The sequence below is a fragment of the Oncorhynchus mykiss genome, chromosome 17 (assembly GCF_013265735.2).
Source record: "Oncorhynchus mykiss isolate Arlee chromosome 17, USDA_OmykA_1.1, whole genome shotgun sequence".
NCBI classification, from domain to species: domain Eukaryota; kingdom Metazoa; phylum Chordata; class Actinopteri; order Salmoniformes; family Salmonidae; genus Oncorhynchus; species Oncorhynchus mykiss.
In genome coordinates this window covers 15497345-15518452 of record NC_048581.1, presented here as the reverse complement: position 1 = coordinate 15518452, position 21108 = coordinate 15497345, and the positions used below count along the sequence as shown (strand labels likewise).

General features: G+C 46.3%; 1 protein-coding gene across 2 annotated transcripts in view; it reads right to left on the bottom strand.

The window, feature by feature from the left end:
* The window catches only part of LOC110495057 (slit homolog 1 protein), a 105999-nt gene extending 85117 nt beyond the window's left edge, over nt 1-20882 (bottom strand). For both annotated transcript variants that reach the window (XM_036949074.1, XM_036949075.1), the window contains exons 1-2: nt 20185-20882; nt 2610-2681 (exon numbers count right to left, since the gene is read on the bottom strand). In XM_036949074.1, the coding sequence (XP_036804969.1) occupies nt 2610-2681; nt 20185-20420 (308 nt within the window). In that variant the 5' untranslated portion in view covers nt 20421-20882. The remainder of the gene's footprint in view (nt 1-2609; nt 2682-20184) is intronic.
* Between the last annotated feature and the right edge of the window lie 226 nt (nt 20883-21108).

Sequence of the window (21108 nt, the reverse complement as noted above, 5' to 3'; positions counted from 1 at the left end):
GCCCTTCCTGCTTGGGCCTTCCCAACAGTGCAGTAATCAATAGGATGTGTATATAATGTGTTTAGGACATTAGTAGTAGACCTGTCATTACTTCACCAGAAAGTATTCAGAACCTTCACATTTTGTTACGTTACAGCCTGAAGGACAACCATCTCTGGAGCCCTCCATCAATCAGGCCTTTATGGTAGAGTGGCCAGCCTGAAGGACAACCATCTCTGGAGCCCTCCACCAATCAGGACTTTATGGTAGAGTGACCAGCCTGAAGGACAACCATCTCTGGAGCCCTCCACCAATCAGACCTTTATGGTAGACTGGCCAGACAGAAGGACAACCATCTCTGGAGCCCTCCACCAATCAGACCTTTATGGTAGACTGGCCAGACAGAAGGACAACCATCTCTGGAGCCCTCCACCAATCAGGACTTTATGGTAGAGTGGCCTGACAGAAGGACAACCATCTCTGGAGCCCTCCACCAATCAGGACTTTATGGTAGAGTGGCCTGACAGAAGGACAACCATCTCTGGAGCCCTCCACCAATCAGGACTTTATGGTAGAGTGGCCAGACAGAAGGACAACCATCTCTGGAGCCCTCCACCAATCAGACCTTTATGGTAGAGTGGTCAGACAGAAGGACAACCATCTCTGGAGCCCTCCACCAATCAGACCTTTATGGTAGAGTGGCCAGACAGAAGCCACTCCTCAGTAAAAGGCACATGACAGCCCACTTGGAGTTTTCCAAAAGGCACCTAAAGACTCTCAGACCATGAGAAACAAGATTCTCTGGTTTGATGAAACCAAGATTGAACTCTTTGGCCTGAATGCCAAGCGTCACGTCTGGAGGAAACCTGGCACCATCCCTACGGTGAAGCATTGCGGTACTGTAGCAGCATCATGCTGTGGGGATGTTTTTCAGCAGCAGGGACTGGAAGACTAGTCAGAATCGAGGGAAAGATGAACAGAGCAAAGAACAGAGAGATCTTTGATGAAAACCTGCTCCAGAGCACTCAAGACCTCAGACTTCCAACAGGACAACGACCTTAAGCACACAGACAAGACAATGCAGGAGTGGCTTCAGGACAATTCTCTGAATGTCTTTGTGCGGCCGAGCCAGTGCACAGTCATGAACCCGATCGAATATCTCTAGAGAGACCTGAAAATAGCTGTGCAGCGACGCTCCCCATCCAACCTGACAGAGCTTGAGAGGATCTGCAGAGAAGAATGGGAGAAACTCCCCAAATACAGGTGTGCCAAGCTTGTAGCGTCATACCCAAGGCTGTAATCGCTGCCAAAGGTGCTTCAACAAAGTACTGAGTAAAGGGTCTGAATACTTATGTATATGTAATATTTCATTTTTTTTTATCCATTAGCAATAAAAAAAAATTTAACCTGTTTTTGCTGTGTCATTATGGGGTGTGCAGATTGCTGAGAATATAGTTTTTTTTAAAATCAATTTTAGAATAAGGCTGTAATGTAACAAAGTCAAGGGGTCTGAATACTTTCACACAACACATCTTACCCTGTTGAAGTTAATGAAGCCCATGTGTAATGTGATACCTGTATCCTTAAGCCTAGAAAACATACCGGCAGGCAGACACTGGAAGGAGATGTTTCTGAGCGACAGAGGGACTGCTTTGCATTGGCACTTTGATTGGGTTTCATGTGGGACAAAAAAATCATCTCAACCTAAAAGAAAGTCATTAACGTGTTCTCACGCTTTTAAAATAATGGTTCTGTTCCGGACCACTAGAGATCACTTTTGTTCCCGGTTCTGTTTCCGTTCCTTGAAAAATGTCATTATTTCCCGGTTCTGTTCCTTGAACCAGTTCCAACTCCTGGTAATAGTAATATTGAGTGTAGTAAGACCTCACTGAGGTGAATAGTAGTGTAGTGAGGGACGGGACTTACAGAACTCTGAGGTGAATAGTAGTGTAGTGAGGGACAGGACTTACAGAACTCTGAGGTGAATAGTAGTGTAGTGAGGGACGGGACTTACAGAACTCTGAGGTGAATAGTAGTGTAGTGAGGGACAGGACTTACAGAACTCTGAGGTGAATAGTAGTGTAGTGAGGGACAGGACTTACAGAACTCTGAGGTGAATAGTAGTGTAGTGAGGGACGGGACTTACAGAACTCTGAGGTGAATAGTAGTGTAGTGAGGGACAGGACTTACAGAACTCTGAGGTGAATAGTAGTGTAGTGAGGGACAGGACTTACAGAACTCTGAGGTGAATAGTAGTGTAGTGAGGGACAGGACTTACAGAACTCTGAGGTGAATAGTAGTGTAGTGAGGGACGGGACTTACAGAACTCTGAGGTGAATAGTAGTGTAGTGAGGGACAGGACTTACAGAACTCTGAGGTGAATAGTAGTGTAGTGAGGGACAGGACTTACAGAACTCTGAGGTGAATAGTAGTGTAGTGAGGGACAGGACTTACAGAACTCTGAGGTGAATAGTAGTGTAGTGAGGGACAGGACTTACAGAACTCTGAGGTGAATAGTAGTGTAGTGAGGGACAGGACTTACAGAACTCTGAGGTGAATAGTAGTGTAGTGAGGGACGGGACTTACAGAACTCTGAGGTGAATAGTAGTGTAGTGAGGGACGGGACTTACAGAACTCTGAGGTGTTTGAGGCCAGAGAAGTCTGTCTTGCTGATGGTCGTCAGGTTGTTCCCATTTAGATCACTGGATGAGAGGAAAAAAAACACACAGAATATTAGCAAACATGTTGGTCAAGATTTAACTCTTTGGCCTGAATGCCAAGCGTCATGTTGGAAGGAAACCTGGCACCATCCCTACGGTGAAGAATGGTGGTGGCACTCCCCAAAAACTCCCCAAATACAGGTGTGCCAAGCTTGTAGCGTCATACCCAGGAAGACCTAAGGCTGTAATCGCTGCCAAAGGTGCTTCAACAAAGTAATGAGCAAAGGGGCTGAATACTTATGTAAATGTGATATTTCATTTTCTTTGTAAACATTTCTAAAAACCTGTTTTTGCTTTGTCATTATGGAGGGAAAAAACGTTTTAATCCATTTTAGAATAAGGCTGGAACGTAACAAAATGTGGAACAAGTCAAGGGGTCTGAATACAATCCGAATGCACTGTAAACACAATAATACTACACTCTATCTCCTTTATCTAGGACTGGCCTTAGCTACAGGTAGAGCAGACTGGTTTCAGTGACAGTTCAGAATACACGACAGAAGTCAGTCTCTCTCCTTCTAGCTGTCTCAATCGCTCTCCTTCCCTCCCGCTCTCATTCACACACAGACACAGGTGCTGTGTGACAGGGGAGCTGCAAATGTGTTGGTGTTGTCTTGCCTGGGGCTACAACGTCTCTTTCAAACACCCACACAGTGTCCTCAGAGCAGCAGCCCACAGAGGTGCTGATTGGATGCAGCAGGCGGTCAACCAATCGCAGGGTGGTTTTATTAAGCCACAGCAGGTTGACTGGCACAAAACAGGAATTAAACAGCTCCTCTCCAGAGGACAATCTGCTTGCGTCCCAAATGGCACCACTTTTGACTAGGGCTCTGGTCAAAAGAAGTGCACTATATAGGGAATAGGGAGCCACAGTAGGATGAGATGTGTCATTGGTAAGCATCTGTGCCTATGTCATCACAAATAACCTGACAGCATGATCTCAACCTAAAGTTTCTGAGAGTATGAGGAATCCAATTTGAGAAAACACAGGGAATCCTGGTTAAACCAGACAATGCTATTCTCACCATTGTTCTACTTCATGGTGAGCTGCAGCGTTTAGTCTAAGAGAACCTTAGCTTGCTATCAAACATCCTTGGTTATTGATCAACCAGGTCGCTCAACATCCACTGAAATTCGACGTCCGTCCAGGTCCCCAGGACGTCGGGAGATGCCTTCAAACCCCAGCCACTAGGGGCAACGCTGAGCTCTATTACCACCAAGTAGGCTTGGGTTTTGCTAGGGAATTGTGGACAGGGATGGCGGATGGGCGGAAGCCACGAGCTCCAGCTCAAGAGGGTTGAATGTTCAATCCCTGTACAAGGCACTTGTTTTTTATAGTTTTGTTTTAACCCAAAACCTGAACCCTTATCTTAACCATTCAGAATGAATGCCTAAACTTAACCTTCAAAATGTTAGGTTTATGGACAAACGTCGGGATTCTGCAGTGAGTCTGTGAGCATGCTGGTCACAACAAAGAGCGGTCGATTTGGGATGTTTGAATTGTTTGTGTTTTAACCCAACCAAATCAAATCAAATCTTACTGGTCACACACACACACGCGGTTAGCAGATGTTAATGCGAGTGTAGCGAAACGCTTCTAGTTCCGACAGTGCAGTAATATCTAACAAGTAATCTAACAATTCCCCAACACCTACCTAATACACAAAAACCTAAAGGGGTGAATGAGAATATGTACATATAAGTGAGATTTCCTGGGGTAACAATGTAAGAAATATTACATAAAAAAACGCAATACTGCATTGTTTCCTAAGAACTCGAAGCGAGGCAACCATCTCCACTCTGAAGTAATGGGTGAAAAATCGACGTTCATCCGTTTAAGTCAAAGTCTGAAGTGAAACTATGAGATCAGGTTGCAGGCAGGGCTGTGAGAGCTTGTTGTATAGACAGGGTTATTATATTTTGGGATTTCTGGAATTCAATTTTTCCCCAAAATTATTTTTTGGGGGGGGTTGGAAATTCTTCCGCAACTCCATTTTCAAATCAGTCGCGACCCCTAGTTTGGGAACCGCTGCTTTACAATATGACCTCATTGTCTTTGGTTTAATTGACAGCCAGATAGGAGAAGATGATGTCACCTTTCCCACAGGGCTCTGTGGTGAGAGCCTGTAAGACGGTGTGTGCGCGGTATCAGGTTGCTGTACAACAGTAAAGAGTGAGGTAGAGGATGACCTTGTCTGTCCCAAAGAGCAGTATAACGTGTGAGAGAGAGAGAGCGAGAGAGAGATGGGGAGAGAGAGAGAGAGAGAGAGAGAGCGAGAGAGAGATGGAGAGAGAGAGAGAGAGAGAGAGAGAGAGAGAGAGAGAGAGAGAGAGACACTGGTTTCGGTGTGTGATCTTGACCCAGACTTCACCCATGGAGCAGTGAGAGAAATGCTGAACGGTTTGAGAGAGAGAAAGAGAGAGAGATGTGGAATTACAGGGGGTCTATAATCCCTCTCATGATGTGTGTGAAATTGCTCTGACAGTGAGTGGACCTGGGCACCAGAAGAAGGTTGTGTTTGACCTATATACTGTATAAGTAAACACGCAATGCTCTCTTCCTAGTGTCTCAGAGAGCAACTCCTACATCATCCCTAGAGAGACACTTGTAATTGTGTCACTGTTACAAACAAGGAGGCTGTATTTACAACAACTGAAATCACTGATGTGGTTTCCCAGGTTACGTGACTGGAGTATAAGCTTGGAGAAGAGTCTTAGCTAACAGGGTCCTGAAAAAAAGAGAGAGAGAGAGAGCGAGTAGGTCCTAATGACGTCGAGAGAGAGAGAGAGAGAGAGAGAGAGAGAGAGATGACGGATAGGAAGGGGAGATGAACACACACACACCTTGTGTGCTGATGAGGTGTGGATAATTGGGTTTTGTGGAGCATGGAGAGGTCAGGGGTCAGGGAAGCCTGAAGTAGAGAGAAACTCCACCAGACAAAGGCTTGTTACAGCAGAACGCGTCTTACACACTTACACAGCGCAACACACACAGTACACACTGACACATTCATCCGTCCAGCCACCTGCACACTCTCCCTCCCTGACACACACACAGCAAATTACTCCGCAATAGCAGCTTCAGTGGGCAGTCAAGCAGCACAAGTTCCACTCAAGTTCCCCCTTATTAGCTGGGCTATGAAAGGAAAGGCCACAGAGAGAGAGAAAAAGATAGACAGATGAAAAGAGGGAGAGAGAGAGAGCGAGAGAGAGAGAGAGATGGAGAGAGAAAGAGGGATGGAGAGAGAGAGAGAGAAAGAGAGATAGATGGAGAGAGATAGATGGCATTATAAAATCAATGAACACAAACAACAAAATGTGAAGTTCAAATTGACAAAAAAACAAACACATTTCTTTCCACAGGGCCGTGGGGTGAGACAGGGATGCAGCTTGAGACCCACATACATTTGAAGTCATACGTTTACATACACCTTAGCCAAATACATTTAAACTCAGTTTTTCACAATTCCTCACATTTAATCAGAGTAAAAAAGTTAGGATCACAACTTTATTTTAAGGACTTGAAATGTCAGAATAATAGTAGAGAGACTGATTTCTTTCAGCTTTTATTTCTTTCGTCACATTTCCAGTGGGTCAGAAGTTTACATACTCTCAATTAGTATCTGGTAGCATTGCCTTTAAATAGTTTAACTTGGGTCAAACGTTTTGGGAGCCTTCCACAAGCTTCCCACAATAAGTTGGGTGAATTTTGGCCCATTCCTCCAGACAGAGCTGGTGTAACTGATTCAGGTTTGTAGTCCTCCTTGTTCGCACACACTTTTTCAGTTCTGCCCACACATTTTCTATAGGATTGAGGTCAGGGGCTTTGTGATGGCCACTCCAATACCTTGACTTTGTAGTCCTTAAGCCGTTTTGTCACAACTTTGGAAGTATGCTTGGGGTCATTGTCCATTTGGAAGACCCATTTGCGACCAAGGTTTAACTTCCTGACATATGTCTTGAGATGTTGCTTCAATATATCCACATAATTTTCCTACCTCATGATGCCATCTATTTTGTGAAGTGCACCAGTCCCTCCTGCAGCAAAGTACCCCCAAAACATGATGCTGCCACCCCCGTGCTGTTCCCAACCAAGGAGGAACTACAGCAGCACCTAGATCTGTACCCAACCAAGGAGGGCCTACAGCAGCACCTAGATCTGTACCCAACCAAGGAGGGTCTACAGCAGCACCTAGATCTGTTCCCAACCAAGGAGGGCCTACAGCAGCACCTAGATCTGTTCCCAACCAAGGAGGAACTACAGCAGCACCTAGATCTGTACCCAACCAAGGAGGAACTACAGCAGCACCTAGATCTGTTCCCAACCAAGGAGGAACTACAGCAGCACCTAGATCTGTACCCAACCAAGGAGGGCCTACAGCAGCACCTAGATCTGTACCCAACCAAGGAGGAACTACAGCAGCACCTAGATCTGTACCCAACCAAGGAGGGCCTACAGCAGCACCTAGATCTGTACCCAACCAAGGAGGGCCTACAGCAGCACCTAGATCTGTACCCAACCAAGGAGGGTCTACAGCAGCACCTAGATCTGTTCCCAACCAAGGAGGGCCTTACAGCAGCACCTAGATCTGTTCCCAACCAAGGAGGGCCTACAGCAGCACCTAGATCTGTTCCCAACCAAGGAGGGCCTACAGCAGCACCTAGATCTTCTGCACAGATTCTGTCAGACCTGGACCCAGAAAGCAAATCTCAGTAAGACAAAGAGCACACAAAAAACTATACCTACTGTACCTCGGCCTAAACATCAGCGCCACGGGTAACTTTCACTAAGCTGTGAACGATCTGAGAGACGATCTGAGAGACAAGGTAAGAAGGGCCTTCTATGCCATCAAAAGGAACATATAATTTGACATCCCAATTAGGAGCTGGCAAAAAATACTTGAATCAGTTATAGAACCCATTGCCATTTATGGTTGTGAGGTCTGGGGTCCGCTTACCAACCAAGAATTCACAAAACGTGACAAACATCAAATTGAGACTATGCATGCAGACTTCTGCAAAAACATCCTCTGTGTACAACGTAAAACACCAAATAATGCAGAGAAGAATTAGTCCGATACCCGCTAATTAACAAAAAGTTGTTAAATTCGGCAACCACCTAAAAGGAAGAGATTCCCAAACCTTCCATAACAAAGCCATCACCTACCGAGAGATGAACCTAGAGAAGAGTCCCCTAAGCAAGCTGGTCCTGGGGTTCTGTTCACAAACACAAACACACCCCACAGAGCCCCAGGACAGCAACTCTATTAGACCCAACCAAATCATGAGAAAACTAAAAGATAATTACTGGATACATTGGAAAGAATTTACCAAAAAACAGAGAACTGGAATCTGTCTCAGGCAAGCTCGTCATCCTCACCAAGGTCTTGACCCGACTGCAGTTCGATGCAGCGTTGTGAACAGAGTGTCCCATGGGGGCGGTGGGGTTATGGTATGGGCAGGCATAAGCTACGGAGAACAAGCACAATTATATTTTAATGATGGCAATTTTAATTCACAGAGATACCGGGATGAGATCCTGAGGCCCATTGTCGTGCCATTAATCTGCCGTCATCACCTCATGTTTCAGCACGGCCCCATGTCGCAAGGATCTATACACAATGTCCCAGTTCTTCCATGGCTTTCATACCAGACGTCACCCATTGAGCATGCTTGGGATGCTCTGGATGGACGTGTACAACAGAGTGTTCCAGTTCAAGCCATAATCCAACAACTTCGCACAGCCATTGAATAGGAGTCGGGACAACATTCCACAGGCCACAATCAACAGCCTGATCAACTCTATGCGAAGGAGATGTGTCGCACTGCATGAGGCAAAAGGTGGTCACACCAGACACTGACTGGTTTTCTGATCCACGCCCCTACCCTTTTTTTAGGGTATCTGTGACCAACAAATGCATATCTGTATTAACCAGTGATGTGAAATCCATAGATTAGGGCCTGATATGAACTCAGTAAAATCTTTGAAATTGTTGCATGTTGTGTTTACATTTTTGTGCATTCTACAACAAACCCCAAAATAAATTTGACAATAAATAGAATACCTGAATTCCTACTAAAATGCCTGAGCTCCATTATTTGTCCGTGCCAGTAAAATGTGCTATTATTCAGTCCATATCTGATGGATTTTTAAAATACGGTTTCACGAGCGCCCAGATGCTAGATTGATTAGCGGATTAAAACGAGTTGTCTGCACTGATTGGCCACACATGAGTCCTCTGCAGTGTGTGTGTGTGTGGGTGGGTGGGTGCGTGTGTGTGTCCATGTGTATTACCATCATCAAGATAAACACAATGAACTAACTGTTAATGTGTTATCTCTGTGGTTGTCTATCCTTCAATGGTCTGTGATGTGTGTCAGATGCAGCAAGTCACAGCTGCTCCTAAATACACTGGAACTACATGGAGCAGCTGCATAATCATTCTGCTGTTAGCACACTGACTAAACACACACGATGATTACAGGAGACAGTCACTGACTAAACACACACGATGATTACAGGAGACAGTCACTGACTAAACACACACGATGATTACAGGAGACAGTCACTGACTAAACACACACGATGATTACAGGAGACAGTCACTGACTAAACACACACGATGATTACAGGAGACAGTCACTGACTAAACACACACGATGATTACAGGAGACAGTCACTGACTAAACACACACGATGATTACAGGAGACAGTCACTGACTAAAACACACACGATGATTACAGGAGACAGTCACTGACTAAACACACACGATGATTACAGGAGACAGTCACTGACTAAAACACACACGATGATTACAGGAGACAGTCACTGACTAAACACACACGATGATTACAGGAGACAGTCACTGACTAAAACACACACGATGATTACAGGAGACAGTCACTGACTAAACACACACGATGATTACAAGAGACAGTCAAAATTGAGATCAGTCATACTTGAGTAAAAGATACTTTAACATAAAATGAGAAAATAAGTAAAAAAGTAAAAGTCACCCAGTAAAATACAACTTGAGTAAAATTCTAAAAGTATTTGGTTTTAAATATACTTAAGTATCAAAATTAAATGTAATTGCTAAAATGTATAAGTCTAAATAATTTCAAATTACTGGGTCCATTTTCTTGTTTTTTTAAATGGATAGCCAGGGGCACACTCCAACATTCAGATATAATTTACAAACGAAGCATCTGTGTTTAATGAGTCCGCCAGATCAGAGGCAGTAGGGATGACCAGGGATGTTCTCTTGATAAGTGTGACAATTGGACAATTTTCCTGTCCTGCTAAGCACAAAAAATATAACAAGTACTTTTGGATGTCAGGGAAAATGTATGGAGTAAAAAGTAAATATTTTTTTTTTAGGAATGTAATGAAGTAAAAGTAAGTACAGATACCCATTAAAACGACTTAAGTAGTACTTTTTACTTAAGTACTTTACACCACAGGGATGGAGTGAGCGTCTAAGAAGTCATGTGACAGAGTGGAGCCAGAGGTATCAGCCCCCCACGGCGTCTCATCTCTGTCTAATCTATTTCCCTTTATCTCTCTTACCCCCTGCTAGCCGCCACCGCACGCTAACTGCTAATCCACTCTTGGCCGGGTTGACGATACAGCGGCATCACACGGTGAAAACATCGGAAGCCACTCATTTTGAATGGAAGGAAAGCGAGAGAAGCAGAGTGGGCGGGGTACTGTTTGGTGAAGTGAGCATGGTTGAGGGAGCTGAACGGAGTGGGACTAAAGTTAGGGAAAGCTTAATTCTATGCAATTCCTCCGCGATATCGCGGCGCGAGTGACCAATCGAAGCTTACTATAGCTTCCACCCCCTACTGGATTGGCTTACAGCGGCTGTTGATATGTAGCACTACTTAGCATGCTTGCTAGCACCCACGTGAGGGCGAAGCTAATGTGGCGAGGAGAGTTACCGCTGTATAGTTAACCTCGGCCGTCACACCTGTTTAGCAGCTCCGCCAGCAGCCAGAGAAGATAACACATACTAACATCACTTCTAGCCCCTAAATGAACACCCAAACCAAATAACACATACTAACATCACTTCTAGCCCCTAAATGAACACCCAAACCAAATAACACATACTAACATCACTTCTAGCCCCTAAATGAACACCCAAACTCAAAAACACAAATGCACATGTATGAACACACAGAGAGCCAAGTGTCTATACATCATAAAAACACAGACAGATACAGTGCCTTGCGAAAGTATTCGGCCCCCTTGAACTTTGCAACCTTTTGCCACATTTCAGGCTTCAAACATAAAGATATAAAACTGTATTTTTTTGTGAAGAATCAACAACAAGTGGGACACAATCATGAAGTGGAACGACATTTATTGGATATTTCAAACTTTTTTAACAAATCAAAAACTGAACAATTGGGCGTGCAAAATTATTCAGCCCCCTTAAGTTAATACTTTGTAGCGCCACCTTTTGCTGCGATTACAGCTGTAAGTCGCTTGGGGTATGTCTCTATCAGTTTTGCACATCGAGAGACTGAATTTTTTTCCCATTCCTCCTTGCAAAACAGCTCGAGCTCAGTGAGGTTGGATGGAGAGCATTTGTGAACAGCAGTTTTCAGTTCTTTCCACAGATTCTCGATTGGATTCAGGTCTGGACTTTGACTTGGCCATTCTAACACCTGGATATGTTTATTTTTGAACCATTCCATTGTAGATTTTGCTTTATGTTTTGGATCATTGTCTTGTTGGAAGACAAATCTCTGTCCCAGTCTCAGGTCTTTTGCAGACTCCATCAGGTTTTCTTCCAGAATGGTCCTGTATTTGGCTCCATCCATCTTCCCATCAATTTTAACCATCTTCCCTGTCCCTGCTGAAGAAAAGCAGGCCCAAACCATGATGCTGCCACCACCATGTTTGACAGTGGGTATGGTGTGTTCAGGGTGATGAGCTGTGTTGCTTTTACGGCAAACATAACGTCTTGCATTGTTGCCAAAAAGTTCAATTTTGGTTTCATCTGACCAGAGCACCTTCTTCCACATGTTTGGTGTGTCTCCCAGGTGGCTTGTGGCAAACTTTAAACTACACTTTTTATGGATATCTTTAAGAAATGGCTTTCTTCTTGCCACTCTTCCATAATGGCCAGATTTGTGCAATATACGACTGATTGTTGTCCTATGGACAGAGTCTCCCACCTCAGCTGTAGATCTCTGCAGTTCATCCAGAGTGATCATGGGCCTCTTGGCTGCATCTCTGATCAGTCTTCTCCTTGTATGAGCTGAAAGTTTAGAGGGACGGCCAGGTCTTGGTAGATTTGCAGTGGTCTGATACTTCTTCCATTTCAATATAATCGCTTGCACAGTACTCCTTGGGATGTTTAAAGCTTGGGAAATCTTTTTGTATCCAAATCCGGCTTTAAACTTCTTCACAACAGTATCTCAGACCTGCCTGGTGTGTTCCTTGTTCTTCATGATGCTCTCTGCGCTTTTGACGGACCTCTGAGACTATCACAGTGCAGGTGCATTTATACAGAGACTTGATTACACACAGGTGGATTGTATTTATCATCATTAGTCATTTAGGTCAACATTGGATCATTCAGAGATCCTCACTGAACTTCTGGAGAGAGTTTGCTGCACTGAAAGTAAAGGGGCTGAATAATTTTGCACGCCCAATTTTTCAGTTTTTGATTTGTTAAAAAAGTTTGAAATATCCAATAAATGTCGTTCCACTTCATGATTGTGTCCCACTTGTTGTTGATTATTCACAAAAAAATACAGTTTTATATCTTTATGTTTGAAGCCTGAAATGTGGCAAAAGGTCGCAAAGTTCAAGGGGGCCGAATACTTTCGCAAGGCACTGTAAATAAAAGACACAGAGACATCTCAGAGTCACTACAGAAACATAGACACACACACACACATACATACATACACACACACACACACAGTGTGTGTTTTCCGTCTGGTGTGTGTGACCGCCGCCGGTGGCTCCAACCCTTGCAGAGATTTGTTTGGGTTTAAACTTCCAGGAGCTGAACAGAGATCCCCTTCTCTGATACCGAACACACACACAAACCGGAGGGATTTATTTAAGTTTCCCATAGTGGAGAAGGACAGGGGTCCAAGTCTGAGACTCAGAGTGGGGGTCCATGACCTTTGACCTCTTAATGACATGACAATAAGCTGGTGTCCACACACACACACTACAAGAAATCCCATTAGCTAGAGCAGACACTCTCTGTTAATAATACTGTAGTCCTTAACAAAAGGTAGAGAGAAATGGTCCCACTTTATAGAAAATGGCCAAAAACCCACAGCAGACACACTGGGATAGTCCTATAGTAGACACACTGGGATAGTTCCACAGTAGTCACACTGGGATAGTTCCACAGTAGACACACTGGGATAGTCCCACAGTAGACACACTGGGATAGTCCCACAGTAGACACACTGGGATAGTCCCAGAGTAGTCACACTGGGATAGTCCCAGAGTAGTCACACTGGGATAGTCCCACAGTAGACACACTGGGATAGTCCCACAGTAGACACACTGGGATAGTCCCACAGTAGACACACTGGGATAGTCCTACAGTAGTCAGGGAAAGCCAGGACTGACATGATGAAGTTCTTCTCAAATAAATGTGTGTAGTAGTTATATATATTTCTAAATGATAGATGTGTCATTCTGTTTTGTCTGACTACAATACCAACCCTCTATAATATCTCCCACACTTGAACCTCACAATACCAACCCGCTATAATATCTACCCCACTTGAACCTAACAATACCAACCCTCTATAATATCTACCCCACTTGTACCTAACAATACCAACCCTCTATAATATCTACCCCACTTGAACCTCACAATACCAACCCTCTATAATATCTACCCCACTTGAACCTCACAATACCAACCCTCTTTAATATCTACCCCACTTGAACCTAACAATACCAACCCTCTATAATATCTACCCCACTTGTACCTAACAATACCAACCCTCTATATCTACCCCACTTGAACCTCACAATACCAACCCTCTATAATATCTACCCCACTTGAACCTCACAATACCAACCCTCTATAATATCTACCCCACTTGAACCTCACAATACCAACCCTCTATAATATTTACCCCACTTGAACCTAACAATACCAACCCTCTATAATATCTACCCCACTTGAACCTAACAATACCAACCCTCTATAATATCTACCCCACTTGAACCTCACAATACCAACCCTCTATAATATCTACCCCACTTGAACCTCACAATACCAACCCTCTATAATATCTACCCCACTTGAACCTCACAATACCAACCCTCTATAATATCTACCCCACTTGAACCTCACAATTCCAACCCTCTATAATATCTACCCCACTTGAACCTCACAATACCAACCCTCTATAATATCTACCCCACTTGAACCTCACAATACCAACCCTCTATAATATCTACCCCACTTGAACCTAACAATACCAACCCTCTATAATATCTACCCCACTTGAACCTCACAATACCAACCCTCTATAATATCTACCCCACTTGAACCTAACAATACCAACCCTCTATAATATCTACCCCACTTGAACCCCACAATAAGGTTCAGTTTAGGTCCCATTTCAAATCAAACCAGCCTTTTGTTGTCAGCACTGCTTTGTTCAAAGTTGGAAGCATATTGCTGGCTGGTATGGACAATGTTGTCCCCCCTCCCTCCATCCCACCCCTCCACCCCTCCCCACTCAAATAACGGTTCCCGAGAGCCCAAGGCGTTAGCCATTTTTCACCGTTGCCTTGACAATACCCCAGGGAGTGGGGAGGAATATTGTTTGACTGGTGGAGTTACCATGATGAATCACCCTCTTATTGCCCCGGGACCCCACGGGAATACACACTGTGTGTGTGTGTGTGTGTGTGTGTGTGTGTGAGAGAGAGAGAGGAGAGAGAGTTAGTGTGTGTTCCCAATCTACCTCCCTGACACACAGATCACTTTACACTTGACATGCTAATTATCAGACAAGAGGTTTAACACACCCCACCCTGTAATGACCTACTACTACTACTACTACTACTACTACTAGACTATTCACAACGCTTCTCACAACAAGACTGCTGATCTAGGATCAGTTTGGCTTTTCAGGTCATAATGAATAAGAGTTGAAACCTGATCCTTGATCAGCACTGCTAGATGAACCCTGGTTCAGTTCTGTTGGAGATTGAACCAACTCTATCAGACAACGACATGACTATGGCTGTCGTGGATGTACTGAGCTACTGTATTAGGGGATATCTTGTAGCTGGATCACCAACCCCCTTAGAGACCACAGTGACACCGGCACATTGTCGAACCTCCTCTGACTGTAGTCTAGTGGGTCAGCTCTTCATGCATGGCTTGACGAGGACAGGTAGAAGTGTTTGTATCTGACACAGGTCAGCTACTGTATCACTGAACAACACATCAGTGTTTCTGAATCCTGGTCCCGGGTACACAACGGGGGGCAGATCGTTTTGGTTTTCCACTAGCACTACACATCTGATTCCACGAATCAACTCATCATCAAACCTTTGATTCGTGGAATCAGGTGTGTAGTGCCTCTAGCGGAAAAACTCAAACGCGACCCCCGGGATGAAGAACCTCTGGAATACAGTCATCATACTATGACATCATCATTGCTGTGATTCCTCTACAGAGAGAGGAATAGGGCACTGTGTCTAGAATACCCACTCAGAGGCTTCACTGACCCACAGACACACACTGCCCCCTGGGACCATTAATAATTCACACACATGCACTCCAGACCTGAGACAGACAGTACATGATGTTAAGCCTCCCCAAGATCCCAACCCTCACACACACCAAGAGGGACACAAACAAACACACAGAAGGAGGGGGAGAGAGTGAGTGAGAGTGACACAGAGAGAGAGTGTGAGTGAGAGAGAGAGAGGAATGAGCCTGTTAATGCCCCATCGTGGCTAAGAAAGTACTGACTGTGTGTTCAGCTAGTGTGATTGGTGGGCATTGAGTAAGTGCACTAGGGCAGTGGTTCTCCAACCTCTCCTCACGGACCCTCAGACGTTTCACCCTTCTGTTGTAGCCCTGAACTATCTCACCTGATTTACCTAGTCGACGGTCTGATGATTAGTTGAATCAGCGGTGCTAGCTCTGGAATAGATTTTAAAAAACAAGGAACGACTTCGGGTCCCTGAGGAGAGGTTGGCGAACCCCTGCACAAGGGGTTGACTAACTGCACAGTACATGGGGAGTCTCTAGCTGGATATTACTGGTGTTGTAGACTATAGTAGAGAGTCTCTAGTTGGATATTACTGGTGTAGTAGACTATAGTAGAGAGAGTCTCTAGCTGGATATTACTGGTGTAGTAGACTATAGTAGAGAGTCTCTAGCTGGATATTACTGGTGTTGTAGACTATAGTAGAGAGAGTCTCTAGCTGGATATTACTGGTGTTGTAGACTATAGTAGAGAGTCTCTAGCTGGATATTACTGGTGTTGTAGACTATAGTAGCGAGAGTCTCTAGCTGGATATTATGGGTGTTGTAGACTATAGTAGAGAGTCTCTAGCTGGATATTACTGGTGTTGTAGACTATAGTAGAGAGTCTCTAGCTGGATATTACTGGTGTTGTAGACTATAGTAGAGAGAGTCTCTAGCTGGATATTACTGGTGTAGTAGACTATAGTAGCGAGAGTCTCTAGCTGGATATTATGGGTGTTGTAGACTATAGTAGAGAGAGTCTCTAGTTGGATATTACTGGTGTAGTAGACTATAGTAGCGAGAGTCTCTAGCTGGATATTATGGGTGTTGTAGACTATAGTAGAGAGAGTCTCTAGTTGGATATTACTGGTGTAGTAGACTATAGTAGCGAGAGTCTCTAGCTGGATATTATGGGTGTTGTAGACTATAGTAGAGAGTCTCTAGCTGGATATTACTGGTGTTGTAGACTATAGTAGAGAGTCTCTAGCTGGATATTACTGGTGTTGTAGACTATAGTAGAGAGAGTCTCTAGCTGGATATTACTGGTGTTGTAGACTATAGTAGAGAGTCTCTAGCTGGATATTACTGTTGTTGTAGACTATAGTAGAGAGTCTCTAGCTGGATATTACTGGTGTTGTAGACTATAGTAGAGAGAGTCTCTAGCTGGATATTACTGGTGTTGTAGACTATAGTAGCGAGAGTCTCTAGCTGGATATTATGGGTGTTGTAGACTATAGTAGAGAGTCTCTAGCTGGATATTACTGGTGTTGTAGACTATAGTAGAGAGTCTCTAGCTGGATATTACTGGTGTTGTAGACTATAGTAGAGAGAGTCTCTAGCTGGATATTACTGGCGTTGTAGACTATAGTAGAGAGTCTCTAGCTGGATATTACTGGTGTTGTAGACTATAGTTGTCACGCCCTGGTCTAAGTATTTTGTGTTTTCTTTATTATTTTGGTCAGGCCAGGGTGTGACATGGGTTAATTATGTGGTGTGTTTTGTCTTGGGGTTTTTGTAGGTATTGGGATTGTGGTATAGTGGGGTTGTCTAGAAAAGTCTATGGTTGACTGGAGTGGTTCTCAATCAGAGGCACGTGTTTATCGTTGTCTCTGATTGGGAACCATATTTAGGCAGCCATATTCTTTGAGTGTTTCGTGGGTGATTGTTCCTGTCTCTGTGTTTGTTTGCACCAGATAAGGCTGTTTAGGTTTTCACGTTACGTTTATTGTTTTGTATAGTTCGTGTTTATCTTTTATTAAACATGAATCGAAATAACCACGCTGCATTTTGGTCCGCCTCTCCTTCACCGGAAGAAAACCTTCCAGAATCACCCACCACAACAGGACCAAGCGGCGTGGTGACAGGCAGCGGCAGCAGGAGCTACGAAGTCTGGAGTACACGACTTGGGAGGAAATAGACAGGTGGGCAGTCGACCCAGGGAGAGTGCCGGAGCCCGCCTGGGATTCGCTGGAGCAGTGCGAGGAGAGTTATAGGAGAATGGAGTTGGAGAGACGAGCACGGCGGCGCGGATGGAAGCCCAAGAGTCAGTCCCAAAAATGTATTGGGGGGAGGCACAGGGAGAGTGTGGCAGAGTCAGGAGTCAGACCTGAGCCAACTCCTCCTGTTTATAGTAAGGAGCCAAGGAGGAAACCAGAACCAGACCCGGTGTTGGAGGTGAGCGAAGCAGAGACTGTGAAGGAGTTAATGGGGAAATTGGAAGAGAGAGTTATGAGGGAGTTGCTGTGTTGGTGCATGAGGCACGGAATTCGCCCGACGGAGCGTGTCGGGGATTTGATGGCACCTGGGTCAGCTCTCCATACTCGTCCTGAGGTGCGTGCTAGTCGGCTGGTGAAGATGGTGCCAGCCTCACGCACCAGGCAACCTGTGCACCTCCCTAGACTTGCACGTCCTGTGCCAGCTCAGCGCTACAGCAGTGCTAACCGTGGCGGGCGTGGTACTGGTCAGGCACCGTGTTATGCGGTGGAACGCACGGTGTCCCCAGTACGCGTGCTTAGCCCGGTACGCTACATCTCAGCTCCTCATATCTGCCGGGCTAGGGTGAAGATCCAGCCAGGGCGGTTGGTGCCAGCCCTGCTCTCAAGATCTCCAGTACGCCTTCACGGTCCGGTCCATCCAGTGCCACCTCCACACACCAGCCCTCCGGTGGCAGCTCCCCGCGCCAGGCTTCCTGTACGTGTCCTCGGCCCAGTACCACCACCACGCATCAGGCCTACAGTGCGACTCGCCTGTCCAGCGCTGTCAGAGCCTTCCTCCTCTCCAGGGCTGCCGGAGTCTCCCGCCTGTTCAGCGCTGCCGGAGTCTCCCGCCTGTTCAGCGCAGCCTGAACTGCCAGTCTGCAAGGAGCAGCCAGAGCTGCCAGTCTGCAAGGAGCAGCCAGAGCTACCAGTCTGCAAGGAGCAGCCAGAGCTGCCAGTCTGCAAGGAGCTGCCAGTCTGCATGGAGCAGCCAGAGCCGCCAGTCAGCATGGAGCAGCCAGAGCCGCCAGTCAACATGGAGCAGCCAGAGCCGCCAGTCAGCATGGAGCAGCCAGAGCCGCCAGTCAGCATGGAGCAGCCAGAGCCGCCAGTCAGCATGGAGCAGCCAGAGCCGCCAGTCAGCATGGAGCAGCCAGAGCCGCCAGTCAGCATGGAGCAGCCAGAGCCGCCAGTCAGCATGGAGCAGCCAGAGCCGCCAGTCAGCATGGAGCAGCCAGAGCCGCCAGTCAGCATGGAGCAGCCAGAGCCGCCAGTCAGCATGGAGCAGCCAGAGCCGCCAGTCAGCATGGAGCAGCCAGAGCCGCCAGTCTGCCAGGATCCGCCAGTCAGCCAGGATCTGCCATAACCACCAGCTAGCCAGGATCTGCCAGAGCCATCTACCTTCCTGAGCTTCCTCTCAGTCCCAAGCTTCCTCTCAGTCCCGAGCTACCCCTCAGTCCCGAGCTACCCCTCAGTCCCGAGCTGCCCCTCAGTCCCGAGCTGCCCCTCAGTCCCGAGCTGCCCCTCAGTCCCGAGCTGCCCCTCAGTCCCGAGCTGCCCCTCAGTCCCGAGCTGCCCCTCATTCCGGAGGTGCCCCTCAGTCCAGTGGGGCCCTTGGTTAGGGTTACTAGGCCAAGGTTGGCTGCGAGGGTCGCATATCTAAGGACGCATATTAAGTGGACTAAGACTTTGTTGGAGTGGGGTCCACGTCCCGCGACCGGAGCCGCCACTGTGGACAGACGCCCACCCGGACCCTCCCCTATGGGTTTATGTGTGCGGCCGGGAGTCCGCACCTTGGGGGGAGGGGGTTCTGTCACGCCCTGGTCTAAGTATTTTGTGTTTTCTTTATTATTTTGGTCAGGCCAGGCTGTGACATGGGTTAATTATTAATTATTAGGTATTGGGATTGTGGTATAGTGGGGTTGTCTAGAAAAGTCTATGGTTGCCTGGGATGGTTCTCAATCAGAGGCAGGTGTTTATCGTTGTCTCTGATTGGCAACCATATTTAGGCAGCCATATTCTTTGAGTGTTTCGTGGGTGATTGTTCCTGTCTCTGTGTTTGTTTGTACCAGATAAGGCTGTTTAGGTTTTCACGGTTTGTATAGTTCGTGTTTATCTTTTATTAAACATGTATCTAAATAACCACGCTGCATTTTGGTCCGCCTCTCCTTCACCGGAAGAAAACCGTAACAATAGTGGAGAGAGTCTCTAGTTGGATATTACTGGTGTTGTAGACTATAGAGGGAGTCTGGTCAAAAGTAGTGCACTAAATAGGGAATAGGGTGCAATTTGGGATGCATCCTATATAAGGGACAAGGGGTCAAGTGGAAAGGCACTGGTATTGTTACAACCCTGAGCTGAATGTGTTTGAAGTTAACCAGACTGGCATACACCATGGTGACATGGTATGCCACACAGGAACCCACACACACACAGGCAATAAGTCACATTGATAGTTTGTTACACACACTACAACACGCTCATAAACAGGGGAACACACACACCCCGCCAGTACTCACAGTCTCTCTGTGCTCCTGGGGATATTCTTGGGGATGTTCCGGACCCCCAGGCCGTGGCAGTCCACCGTGGCTCCCACACAGGTACACAGAGAAGGGCATGCCTCCACCCCGCCAGCCCCCAGCAGGCACCCCCACAGCAGCAGCCACAGCCCAGCCCGGGCCACCCCAACGTGGTCTAGCCTGGCTCCACAGCCCCCTGACCCGGCTCCAGCCATGGATCTCCTTGGCATGGCCATCCTCTCCTCCAACCCCAAAGCACCAGCAACCAGAGACAAGGCTCCTCTACCTCAACCCCACTCAGGGCTCCAGAGACCTGGGTTACTGCGGCTAGCAAGATCCCCTGACCAGAGACCAAGTGGAGGGTTGAAAATGGTCCAAATGTTCCTAATAGAAAAGGGAAGATCAGAAAACCACCTTCTGGAAACAGAGAGGTGAAGTAGTCAGTCCTCAGATGACCGGTCACTGATACTTCATCCCAGCCTGGCTTTAAAACCAGACGTTCTCTTTATTATCTGGTTTAGACCTCTGTCCAAAAAGCTTTCCTTCTTTCTATCTCCCTCTCGTGCTTTCGTCTTCTTGGTTGTGCTCCCTCTCTCTCTCTCTCCTCTCTGCTGTACAGTGCTCCTCTTCCCTTCAGCTTTCATTGACTCATTGTGCTCTCTGCCTGTAGAAGAGGGAACAGTGAACGACCAAAAAAAAAGGACTCTCACCCTCCCTCTCAGCAATCATCCATCAAAAGGTTCTACAAATAATAGCTGAGAGACTCCTCCCACACAACACCCCCCCAAGCCACACACACACACAGGCACACACCTCCCAGAACCCTGTGTGAACTCACATCCATTCTCTCTCTCTCCTGGCAGCAGCAGTAGTAGTGAGAGCCACTTCCAGTGACAGTAGCCTCTCTCCCTTCCTGTGCTGCCC